Consider the following 13221-nt stretch of genomic DNA (forward strand, 5'->3'; position numbering starts at 1 on the left):
TGGACTCAATAAATAATGATGGTATTTGTTGCTTCTATACCAAGGCATCAGAAGAACAAAGCAAGCTTTTACGTGTTTGTTGTGTCATAAGTAATTCTCACTGTAATAATGATGTAATGGTCCTTAGACTTGAAATCATTATATTTTTATGCGAGAATTAATATACTTTGATTACATTAAAAGTTACCTTTGACCAAGTATGATAAAAGTGTATTTCGGGTATATTATGAATCATATGAGAAATATAAATTATCTCGAAAGGGTTTAACCCCCTACCTTTAGGAGTGATATTATTGGCCACTTGTGTGAGCTAGACTATGAAATGTGTGGTCACGCTCAAAATGTTGATTTGATCTAATAGTCTACTTATTGATCAAGAAAACCTGGATTAAACTATGATGAGTATAACACATTACATGCCTTTAGTTTAATCTATAATATGTGGTTAAATGGATTATATTACATTGTACATTATTCACGAAAGGTTTAAGCGATCACCGATTCAATTATTATATTTGGGTTGCAATAATGTATTACTAGATACCACTCAATATTTACGATTTAAAATTAGATTTAAAATTCGTTGCCAACGTAATAATAACCTATACGGTCACACACAAAAAATACTTTAAGAATTATTTAATTTAAATTGGTTTAAATTATATTAAAGTAATCCGAATTATTTATAATATTAATTAAGTATAAATTAATTAATTAGACAAATAATGATATTCAAAGTTACTAATATTAATTATGAAATTCAGTTGTAAAATAATCAAGTGTGACTTAATTACTATACAAATAGAAATTTCGAATTAATAATAACTCATATTTAGTTAAGAGTTATAATTCATTTTTCTACTCTATATAATATCTCTTCTGGCTGATTTTCAACATAAGACTTTTATTAGAAAACCCTAGCCACCAAGAGAGAAGTTGGAGAAAGAGTAAGAAGAGATAATTTTATGTTAGTACACACTCGATCCTTGAGTTCAAGCATTCGTGTGGATAACGATAGAGCGTAGATCGCGAGAACGGGATGCGTGGTGATTGAACAAATTTTGGATCTCTATTAGTCAACCAATTTGTAAAGTTTCTTAAGTTAAATAATCTGATCTACGAATTTAATATCTATTTTAAACATGGATCTTGCGGTGGGTTTCGAAAATTCTGGATTTTCACATTTTTAATTACAGTTTCCGTTGTGTTTTATATATCGAAACCTTTTAGATAGTCCGCATTTTTTTTCTTTTCAGGTCTAAGCCGAAAGAGATTCTTGGACGACCGAAGAACGTTCTCCTATCTGCAGAATACTAGACATAACAGGCATTGATGTAGATTTTAATTTGAGAAATATTATACTCGGTATATGTTAGTTCTTGTGTAATGTAAATCTATTTTTTTAGTCTCATTTAGGAAATAATTTCGACTAACTATATTTTAAGAATCAATCTAATTAATACTTTTCAAAAGCAAAAAATATGATAAGTGATAAATGATGTACATAAAGCTTGTGTTGTTTATCATAAAATTGCTTAATTAATACTTTTCAAAAACAAATATATAAGTAAATAATGGGTACTTAATACTCGAAGGGTTGTTGGCCATCATAGTCGTTCCCCTGTCAATCAATTTTGGAAGTGCAAAGTCAAGTTCACTGTTTTCGAATGTACAGTGTCCGCATTCCCATGCAATACAGTTCCACGTTTGCACAAGACAAGGCCCTTTAGGGAAAGTCCATTTATGTGTTTGCATAAACTCCTTCACCAGCCTTTTTTACTTATAACTGCTCACAAGCCCAACAACAACAAAGGGTGTTATAACTCGTAGCATAAGGATGAATTGACCTCCAAAACAAACAAACAAACAAACAAGTATTACTTCATTCATTTCATTGTTTATTTATAATCACTCTCTTTTGCCAAGTATTTCACAAATTTGCTTCCACTCTTTACATCTATTTTCTTTTCTCTCTAGTTTATATTCTTTACTATCTTGCTCTCATATGGATATCCTCTCACATGGATATCATAAAGAGATATATATTAAGCTGCAACCCATAATCACCCTTATTTTTACAAAACCGGCTCAAATAAGTCATTCATTTGAAGATTTATATAAAAAATATCAAGTCGAAATTCTTAAAAGTATTATATGTTGAGTTTCACACATTTTTTATGAATGATATTATATTCAAATGAAAGGTTTCGAGTTCTACTATTTTAAATAATTTTATTAGATTTTTAAAATTTTATTAATTATTTATTTTTAAATTTTTGATTATTTTATTTGATTTAAATAAAAATAAATAGTAAATAATTTTTTAAAAATTTAAAAATATTATCTAAAATACTAGACCTCGAAATCTTTTATTTGGATATAATATCAATCATTAAAAATGTGTGAAACTCAATATATAATACTTTTAAAAATTTTGACTAACGATATAGTGATATTTTTTATACAAATTTTCAACTGAATGGCTTATTTGAGTCATTTACTTGTTATATTTGGACGCAGTCACCTACTTAATAATTAACCCCTTATTTTTATCTACTTTGTTTAGTTACAAACGGGGGGCTGAGATATATAAAACCCTAAGTAACAAAAAAGCCGTGCTTGGTGATAATAAATTAAGAGGATAATAAAAAATAAGATATCGATAGCATTTAATGTCGATCCAGCTAAGTGTAATAAATATCTAATTTTTAAGTGATTTTTAGAATAAAAAATAAAAAATGTGCCCCTAAAATTAAATTTATACCTATATTTTTCCCTTCATGTATATAATAAAGAGTTTAATATTCCTAGTACGCACTCACGTAGTTTAGGCGAGTATGGAATATTTTTTTATGTAAGTGTACGAGGGTGTATTATTGTAATTACAGAATTTATTTAAAAAATTACAACCATGTCATTAAAAATACACTATGTATTTAGATAAGTCCCCCTAAGTACACACTTAGGGGCATTTTTCTCTATAATAAAAAATACGCCCCCTAAAATTTCAATTTTTCCGTCTCCCCATTTGTTAGCATAAAAAGTTTGGCTTCAAATCCGACTCCGGTTACCTAAATATACACATTACCCTCTCTTATAGAAATCGGCCGATTTTTCAAAAATCGCCGATAAATCGGTCAAAAATATTTGTCCGATTTGACCGATTTTCGATAAATCGGCGATTAATCATCCAATTTTTTAAAAATCGTCCGATAAATCGTAAATCGGTACCTCAACCGAATAGTTCCGATATCCGAAATCTATAACACTGACATTACCTAATTCCATTCTTTCTAAATAAAATAACTGTAAAAAGGAATAATTATTACATGTCCAATACAAAATTATTAGCCCATCACAATTTACTAGACTGGATTTTAATAGCAAAAACATGGTTATCACAAAATTAGTGGTTAAACTTTTGGTGGAAAGTGACAATATAGAAGGCAGCCAACCATAAACCAACATTAACCAAATCTTGTCTTACAATTTTCAAAGTTGCATAACGTACCATATCAACCATAATTTAATTTTCAAAGACTTTACATTCACGTAACGTATATATAACATCCCCTTTCCCTATCTCTTCACTCTTTGAATTCCATTACCATATTAAATCAAGTGTTGAATTTTCACTCTTCATGCACCTTTCTCAGCCGCCCAAATTAATCTTCTTTTCCTATCAAGCAATTACTTGTACTCAACAATATTGATAGACATCTTCAAGATTGAGATATTGATATGACTAATCCCGATGTTGCTTTTGTTATTTCCCTTTCTTTTTTGATATTGTCATTCGTTGTTCTTGTGATCATCCTGATCAACATCCTGTGCAAGAAAAAGCAGGTGAAAGGCCAAGAAATTGTTCCTACAAGGAAGTGTGCACATGTGTACTCGTTGATCGATATTGATGTAGCTACTGATGGCTTTAGCGTGAGAAGAATCGTGGGACAAGGCCGGCTTGGAACTGTGTATACAGCTGTAATGTCGAGAGGAGATATGGTGGTGGTTAAAAGAATTCATCCGCGGTTGGTTTTGAGCAATGCTGGTAATTCTACATTTTCAGCAGTACTAAAGTCATTATGTGCAGTTCAGCATCCGAATATAGTGTCTATATTAGGGTTTTCGGAAGCGCCTGGGGAAAGAATTATTGTGTCAGAGTTTGTAGGGATGATCAGTTTAGATTTTTATTTACATGGGAATTCTGATGGAGTGTCTTTTTTGGACTGGGGAAATCGATTTAAGGTTGCAGCTGGGGTGGCTCGAGGAATCGAACATCTGCATCAAGTGGTAGTGCCGCCAGTGGTGCATGGTTGTGTTAAGTCTTCGAATGTTTTAATTGATTTAAACTTTGTTGCTAAGATTTGTGATTATGGTTTATCATTTTTGGCACCTCAAGAGAAGGAAGGTCTTGTAGGCTATGTTGATGACGAGTTTTGGATTAATAAGAAAGGTGCTTCAAAAGAAAGTGATGTTTATGGATTAGGTGTAGTTTTGTTAGAGATTTTGAGTGGTAGGAGAAGTGGGAGAGGGTTTAATATTGTTGAATGGGGTTTGCCTTTGATTAAAGAAATGAAGATTAGTCAAGTTTTGGATACAAGAATTGTAATTCCATCTGATATGAAACCTCTTGTAAGATTGGCCAAAGTTGCTGCAGCTTGCGTTGGTAATTCTAGGAAAAATAGACCCTCTATTGGACAAGTTGTAGCGATTTTAAACAATTTAGAAGAGGGAGCCCTGTCTATAAGTTTTGGGTCATTGTAAATGGAGTTCAATAGTGTTGTTTAGTGGTTAACTTCTTTTTCTAAAAGAGATTATTAATTCTTTAAAAGTTGTAAAAGTTGTCCCAGCATAGATTGGGTGATTAAACATATGTTTTTCGAATCATTCATATTGTTCATGTATCAAACTTTACTGCATTCTACTTGATAGTTGGAACTTTAACTTGTCCTAACAATATCCCAACTCCTAGTAATAAGATCAGTAATTTTGATGAATTGATGTTAAAATCTAGTGAACAATTTCATTATCCCTTAAATATAGTATATGAGCAAAATCAAAGTCCAACTACTTGCTCCCCATCTCTGCAGGAAAATTTCTAACAATTGCAGCAAACAGAAGATTACTATAAAATCTCCAGCCCTGCCCACAAGACTCACTTTCTTTCCAAATGGAGCGGTTTTTTACTCTCGAATCTGGAAGCCACGACTGTCCCAGACATGTAACTTACAGCCAAGACAACTCCATACATATAAAAGATGCTAAAAACAAAGTTACAGTTTAAGCATTATAATGACGTGCTTGAGGAAACAATCTAAACAAATTGCATGAGGTCTCGATACATACTAATCACCATAACAAATAGTTTACATTTTGCAGATTAAGTAATTCTACAATAACAAATTCCGCATGTTGCCCTAACAATGTCATAAAGAAACAAGTGGCTCAACCATAAAAATTAATACAAAATACAAAGGGACTGATTCAACGCGATCTTGAAGTTACAACAAAAGCTTATATATTAGAGTTGTTACAATTGTTTGTCAAACCTAAAAGATAGATTGTGGTACCAGGCATTCCTTCCAAGCACCAATCTGGCCATCATTACAACTTCTACATCTCTAGATTCCAATAACCCCGACTTTGGCTAACTCAATATTATCTGCTGAAATAGTAGAGTAAAACTATAAACAGATGTTTTATCTGACACGTTATAAATTGACACTTTACTTTTAACTCTCGTCACTTTATCAACAAAAAAATCATTCAAGGTATATGAAACATATGTATTGAAAAGAATTACAGGTATACAAGTTTACTTACTTTCAAAGAGAACACCAAGCATCCTTGTTATGGTATATAGACAAGGAGGCAGCTCAATATATATATTTAAAACCCCAACCTTTTAGATATGTGGTCCAACTCAGAAATCAGGTACCAAGTTGTAATAGTTACTCCAGTTTACGTTACATTGCAATATCAAGAAGCATATCCCTTACAGTGTACATGTCACTTGCTTTGGTACAGCTGCTTCCCACAATTTTGGTCATTGATGAAGGCTTCGGATTGAACTGTTCATCACCCCGAGAAAGATGAGGGGTTATATGCACATATGGTGATTGAATCCGACTAGGATTGCACTCTTTAGAGATTGCAGGACTTTCCTCAGTCAAGAGAAAACCAAAGAGTCTGCAACTACTTTTGCATGCTGAAACTAAATTTGAACTCCCTTTCTTTGATGATTGAGTTTGGCAAGGAAGATTAAATGACCCAAGTTGTTCATGTGTATTAGGAAGACCAGAAGAAGCAAGATCTTGTTGAGAATTCGTCCCAAATGTGGGTGAGGATGATGTGAGAATTCCCTGAAATGTTCCAGAATTTTCAAAGGAACCATGGTTATTAATCTCAAGCTTCTTTAGACAATTAACACTAGATATTGCACCAAATGTAGGGTCTGGAACTGGTTGATGGAACATTTGGACAGAAGACATTGATGATTTTCGGACCAATGGTGCTGAGGGCCGCACACAATTACTGTAACCCTGCATAACTGAAGACCACTCTGTTCCACCCCTTACTGCTCGAGCACCTTCCATAAATCTAGGATCAGCACGTTCTAGCATCTGGTTAACATTCGTACTTCCTCCGTAAGAACGGTTTGAAAAAGTTTCTTGACCTTGCAAGACCTTGTTGAGTCGCAAAGATTCACTAAGGTCAACCCCGTCATACGAAATTCCAGAACTTCCTATGGGGGACCTCACACCATTACCTATTGCTGAGTCCCAACTAATCGAGCCAGGAAAGCATCCCCTCGAGTCAGGAGGGTGATTATTTCGAGCATCAACACCATCAAAAGAGGCATGAAAACCCATAATTTCTTGACCTTGCAAGACCTTCTGGAACCTTGAAGATTCCCTGAAGTCTGACATTCCTGTCCCATCTGTAAGAAGTATAAGGTGTTAACTTTCAATTTAGAAATACCAATGCAGTACAGCAAAAGTAAACTGACCACAAAATCAAAAAATATTGTTGCCAAGATATACCTCTAGAGACAGGGAAATCTGGTTGTGTTGTTAAACCAATCCTGCTCCTTTTCATACCGGGTGAAAGCAAACCGCTGGCTCCTGAAATAGAACTAGATAGCTCAATCTCCCATGGAGAAACTCTGTTATGCCGTGTAACTTCCATATCATCCCATCGAACCTGAAATAATAATTCACAGTTGCTTCATTCTTAAAGGTCGTCTTAAAGCAGTAATGATATCCAAAATCAAAATAAAATACTGCAGAATAACCCTCGCACAAAAGATAAGTGCCGAGTTTAACTTTATTAGAGGATCAACTTCTTTGGATTTCAATCAGCATGCAAAATAGTAACGGACAATATGGAATATAGTACTCTCTTAAAATAGCACATACGAGCAAGCATAATTCCATAAAAGCTTCTGCAAATTATATAAAACATGACATGCTACCTGATTCTAAATATGGTCTACATATTGTACAGACGTAGAATATTAATAGTGGTCTCTGTAACCTGGATACATGTACTACCAAAGTTCTATTATTTAACTAAACTGATGGTGATATTCTAGCTAATTGTTGAAGTGATGTAGTTTAATGAGTCCACTAGACCATGTAGATCAAATAGGTGTTAGATACCATGCCACACTGTATCACAGTTTTGTCGTTCATCAAAAAGAATAATTATGATCAAGCAATCAAAAAGTGCATGAAAGAATAATAAAACTAATATAAAGAGTGACAGCACCGACAAAAAGTAGATAATCCAATAGATGCGCATGTAAGAATGCAAAGAAACGTTTCGTAGACTTATGCAGGTTTGGCAATATTATATGGGTAGGACATTTCATGCTAGATGGTCTTTAGTGTTGCAAATTGCTTTAAATGATTTTCATTTTTTGCGTCTGTCTATATAGTTCTATAAATTCACAATTGCACGTGTATATACAATCACTTAAATCTTTGGAACTACTTTATTAAATGTTTAACACCCCGGCTAAATCTTGAGAACTAAAGGTGATATTCACTTAAATTTTACAAATAAAAAACATTTAAAAGACAAAAAAAAGCTTTGCAGACTTCGACACAAATTTAATGCATGTATATCATGCAGAAGTTATAAATAACTAACATACTAAATTTATATTTAGTTGCTTCATATTCGTTCAATAATATGTCAAAATAAGAACCTAAGAACTCATATATCCAGAAGGTAGAAATCATGTGTGGTATGGAATGTACTTGCTCCAAAAACTAAAAAATTGTTACCAGCATTGAGCAACATACTTATTAGAGAAATGAACCTATTTATTCCTACACAAGTCTTAGGACAATTGACTGGAACAGGCCTTTATATCTGCTTTTGGTATATTTTAGTATTTCATTATCTGAAACTGGCTGAAATAAATGGGAACAATGACAAGTACTAAACCATTGTTTAAGGTTTAAAAGTGAGAGTATAATCATTCAAGAGCTAAGAAGGTGGAGGTTTAACAAATAAAAGATGCATCAAATTACACTGAAGAAGTAGATGAGCTAAAATTAATTTCATACCATTAAGCACCTCCACTTAGAACCAGGCCACCTCACCGGATCAACATCACCAATACCAACTATCAGTCCTGTACACCTGTAAACATGGCAATATATTAGCTCTATATTAAGCTAATATATAATTCTTTATTTTGTAATAATGATGGTGCTTTAACCTTCTCTCAGCTGCGTCTTCTGTTTCTATACGCATCTTAAACCTCATCCCAGGTGAGAAAGAATTAGCTAGGCTCTTCGAAAATTTTCCGAAAGGTATTACAAAATCGGACGAGCTAGACCTACAAGGTTTAACTGAACTGTGAGACAATAGTACAGTACTGTAAACTGAAGACACCGAAGCAATTAATTGAGGTAAAGTGCAACTCCAAATTTTACCACACAGATATTAAGATGCTGAAGAAAGCAAACAGAAAGGCATGTAACATTTCAAATTGGACATTTGACAAGCAAACCTAATATTTTAGTATTTCTCCAAACTTAGAAGGAAAATGTTGCACGAGACAGAGTGAATAGCTAAACAACTCAAAACGAAGGATTTCACACAGTTCGTGTTGAAATAAATATACGTATGCATGTAAAACTATTGTTTAGCTTGAGAAACATCTGTTACCGCATAAAATACATACTGGTCAAGTCATATATGAGGAAAAGAACATAAATATAGTGCAGTACTGCATTTCAGTTTAGAGTTTATATATACATGTAGATGGCATTATTTGGACCTTTAAATTTTAATAAAGGGTTTAAAAATTAAATGAAAATTCCTTAATTTATAATACCGGGGTAGAGTAGTTGATCAATCTGTGTAATGGGATTGGAGAAGGGATGAGTACATTACAACATGTAACATATATACAAAACAATTCAACAAAGCGTAGGACTTTTAGGTAGCACTAAATAAATAAGGCCAGCCACTTCAAACTTGTCTAGTTCTGAAAGTAGGGCTTGGCTCTGAACCAAAGTACTTGGTTTCCGCACAATGGTGGACTTGTAGGCTCAAATCTGAATATCTAAGAAGCCTTAAATACTCCTAATTGCTTTAAAACTTTTGACATTACAATTTATACATAATCATGGTGGCCTGCATTGCATTGCTAGTGAAAAAAAATCTATCCAGATTATTTAGCGACAAACAAAATATTATGTTGGTCGCAAAATGACTAGAAATAGCAGAGCTTCGTATTAAACTTGACAGATGAGAAATGCATGCGACAAATTCAAATTCCTTGAACAGTCACAGACAGCTAAACGCAGATGAGACAACACTTCTTTATTATTCAAAGTTTATGAGCTGAAAAACACTACGATTCTGTATAGCTGTATACAGGAAAATGTGGGTTAATATCACGGGCATACTACCTTCTTCTAAGTGTCGTCTAGAAAATTCCTGAACACTTAAGCAGAAAGCCAATACTCTCATACCCATATGGCACTCCAAGAGTATTTAAAAAGGAAAAGTACAGAGCAGGTCAATGATAGTAATAAAATGCCTTCAACAATGTACCTTGGATTGTAACACAGGTTAAAGACACTTTTCATAGAAACAGCATTGACCACAGAAGCAATATCATTCATCTGCTGATTATAAGCTACAGCAACCTTCGGGCCACTTTTAACTTGAGCTGCTCTTCTGATTCCCAGCCTCAGTTCTCCATCTCCGCCTCTGCAAATAGAATACTTATATTAAAAGCAAGAAAGTTTAGGACCCTAATTTAAAAAGCGAAGGAGCTGCAATAGGATCCGCACCTGAGAAAGAGAACGGCATCTCCACATACGAGCTTCTTCTTATTGACAAATGCACTCCAACCGGTAGTTAGCAGATGTCTGCGAGGCTGACCTGATCGAACTCAAATTTCAGAAAACTAAACATGAAAGTTCAAGCACAAAACAAACTTTAAGTAGATACAGAAACAAATTACAAGGTAATCCGTGCTTCATATAACATACCCCGGTAAATGTGCCGGAACCTCCATTCCAAACCATGCAAATCTTTGGCTACAAGCTCTTGTGAAGGTCTCTGTTGCTTATAATCCTAAAGATCGAAATCCCAGCACACAGATATTAGTAAATGTATCATATTAACAGAAAAAATGCCCAAGAACAAAGGGAAGAAATAATGAGACTGAGGCATGGTCTACCAGTGGAGGGAAGCAATCCTCTGCAGCTCTACGAGGTACAGAGAAACCTCCGTGTGTACTCGTATCTGAAGCAGTAAGAGTTTTGCAGAACATATGCGGTGTCATTGCTTTACCAGCAACTTCAACATCTTCATCTTGCGCTTCAGATTTTCCTTCCTTCCATTTCAGCTCAATCTGCTTCAAATGACCACATCAACTCCCCCAATTATAACACATTACAATATAATCCTCTTGAATTACCTCAAATATCAAATTGTCCTCTACATTCAGAATCACACACTAAAAACACACACCTGTGACTCCGGAATCAGAGAAACTTGCGCAAACACCTCATCCGTAGCTGCCTCCGCCTACAGAAAATTTTAAAAAACATATTATTATAAACATAACTACAAATCAAATTCAATATTAATTATCCTCCAAAATTACACACTGCAAAACAAACACACAAATATGTACACACACGGAGAGATATGTTACATACACTCGACGGAGAGATATGTTACATACACTCGACGGAGAGATATGTTACATATACTCGACGGAGAGATATGTTACATATACTCGACGGAGAGATATGTTATATGTTACATATACTCAACGGAGAGATATGTTACATATACTCGAAATTCAATTAATAACGAATCACATTTACATTTCACCTCTAAATCACATACTAACACACACAAATACATACTCCAGAGTTAATTAAAATACAAATCACATTTACATTTCACTGAAACGAACATCAAACAAATCAAACACCACAAAAACACCAACAATTACACAAACAAATACATACTACAAATATAAGGCAGTGACTTACATGGAGCTTAACATCAACAACGCGACAAAACACATGAGGAGGGAGACGAGAAGCAACATCAGGATAATCACACACATACTCCAAGTGACCTTGTGGCAAATACACAACCGAGCTCCCTTTCCTCGGCAACGATATCAACGGACCAGCACAGGCGTGCCACAGCTCCATACACACCGCCGGCGTCGTTTCGGAGTCATCTTCATTCACTGTGTTGAGATCAATCATTCCACACATCGCTAAAACCCTAGAAATTCAATTCAACACTGTTAGTTATTTAGTTAGTTAGTTTCTCTCTCTAAAACTGAACAATATAGTTGAACAGAATAGTAGAGTTATAAGTGAAGGATGTGTGTGTAGATGTGAAGGATTGTGTTTGTAGTGGATTGTAAACCTGCAAAAAGATGTAGGGGGAGGCAGCTGCAAAGAGCTGCACACTACTGCTCTCTTTCGTTTGATGTGTGGCAGAGAGAGAGAGAGAAACACTGAATTAAAGTGAATGTAATTGTTCAGCTCCCTTTTACTTTACTTTCACTAAATACATTATACAAACCATGCATATATTTTTTTTCTAAATCTTTTGAGCATAAGCGACAATCAAATAAATAACCGAATCATTATATATATAGCTTTTTTTATCAATTAATGAAAATTTAAACAAAATATTACTCAAATATGTTATCGAATGAATAATCAATTAACGACATATGCAACTCTTTTATCAATTAATGTAAACATAAACAAAATATTACAACAACAAGAGAAATTATCAAATATGCTATATTTTCTATATTTTTTTATAATTATATTTTTTTTGAAAATAATTGTAAAAATATAATATATAACCAAAAGTATCTATATATGTATTTTTTTACGTTTTTCAAAAAGATATTTAAAATTTTTATTGCATTTGAGATGTATCTGATTGCAAAATTTTATTTTTATATTAAAAAATTAAAATTCGTATTTTCACAAATAAAAAATTAAAAAAACATGTTTCCATATAAGAACTTAAAAATAACGTTTATTTTAAAAAAATCACAATATATTACAAATAAAATAAATTGAAAATATATATTCGGTTGCGAATTTGGTTTAACTCAGTTATAGTCGGTACGATACGGATCCCAGACACTTGTTCACGTGATAAAAATAAAATGTCACACCACAAGTACTTGTGCAATGTGTCCGTATAGTATTTTATAGAGTGTAGATCGAGTCCCCTATATTTTCGGGCGGACGATTGTTGTCTCTGCTGTCTCCTTCTCATTCAACAATTATCCCTTGGGTCCTTTTTTCTATTGCTACTAGTACAAACTTTTTCTTCTAATTTAGTGTACTTAGTTAATAATTGGCCTAATTAGTGCATTCTAAAAGTGTGTTAGTGTAATTAATTAAAGTGGTACCTCATCTTATCTTGAACAGGTATTTTTTTTGTATTTTTATAAATCAGAGGCCGGAAATGAAAGCTCTTTGATTCATGTCTAGTTTATTCATGGGGGAATCTTTTTACTGGGATTGTTTAATATGCTGTGTTGTAGTTAAGTTGTCACTATACTAATTTAATGTTTATGTAATGTTTTAATCAGTCATCCGATTTGATCATTCACTTGTAGTTTGTCTCTTCTTTTTTGTTCTCATTACTTTTATTTTTCTCATGTAATATCATGTCATCGAATTTAGTTGA

General features: G+C 33.4%; 2 protein-coding genes across 5 annotated transcripts; one reads left to right on the forward strand and one right to left on the reverse strand.

Moving 5' to 3' along the window:
• Nucleotides 1–3481: 3481 nt before the first annotated feature.
• LOC141670930 (serine/threonine-protein kinase-like protein ACR4) lies at nucleotides 3482–4884 on the forward strand. The gene has a single exon (XM_074476986.1). The coding sequence runs from the start codon at nucleotides 3742–3744 to the stop codon at nucleotides 4762–4764; it is 1023 nt and encodes a 340-aa protein (XP_074333087.1). The 5' UTR covers nucleotides 3482–3741; the 3' UTR covers nucleotides 4765–4884.
• A 431-nt stretch (nucleotides 4885–5315) lies between these two features.
• Nucleotides 5316–12076, reverse strand: LOC141671283 (auxin response factor 3-like). 4 transcript variants are annotated; one of them, XM_074477477.1, is made up of 12 exons: nucleotides 11929–12076; nucleotides 11538–11781; nucleotides 11005–11061; nucleotides 10712–10885; nucleotides 10521–10605; nucleotides 10320–10410; nucleotides 10078–10236; nucleotides 8732–8851; nucleotides 8577–8652; nucleotides 7044–7203; nucleotides 5824–6940; nucleotides 5316–5665 (listed from the first exon to the last, which is right to left on the reverse strand). In XM_074477477.1, exons 2-11 carry the CDS (start codon nucleotides 11769–11771, stop codon nucleotides 5967–5969), a joined length of 2130 nt encoding a protein of 709 aa, XP_074333578.1. In that variant the 5' UTR covers nucleotides 11772–11781; nucleotides 11929–12076; the 3' UTR covers nucleotides 5316–5665; nucleotides 5824–5966. The 4 variants fall into 4 exon arrangements, with proteins under 4 accessions (XP_074333578.1, XP_074333576.1, XP_074333575.1 ...); XM_074477475.1 differs by having other exon boundaries at nucleotides 5316–5662; nucleotides 10712–10888; XM_074477474.1 differs by having other exon boundaries at nucleotides 10712–10888.
• Between the last annotated feature and the right edge of the window lie 1145 nt (nucleotides 12077–13221).

Source organism: Apium graveolens, chromosome 7, assembly GCF_009905375.1.
Source record: "Apium graveolens cultivar Ventura chromosome 7, ASM990537v1, whole genome shotgun sequence".
Lineage (NCBI taxonomy): Eukaryota > Viridiplantae > Streptophyta > Magnoliopsida > Apiales > Apiaceae > Apium > Apium graveolens.

Bases quoted from the DNA above. Each gene is read 5' to 3' on its own strand.
- LOC141671283 (XM_074477475.1), bottom strand. From the start codon at position 11,771: ATGTGTGGAATGATTGATCTCAACACAGTGAATGAAGATGACTCCGAA. The intron at 10,889-11,004 runs GTGTGTGTTTTT...GGTCATTTGAAG, and splicing joins CTCTGATTCCGGAGTCACAG to CAGATTGAGCTGAAATGGAA. The intron at 8,653-8,731 runs GTTAAAGCACCA...CCATGTTTACAG, and splicing joins GAAGACGCAGCTGAGAGAAG to GTGTACAGGACTGATAGTTG.
- LOC141670930 (XM_074476986.1), top strand. From the start codon at position 3,742: ATGACTAATCCCGATGTTGCTTTTGTTATTTCCCTTTCTTTTTTGATA.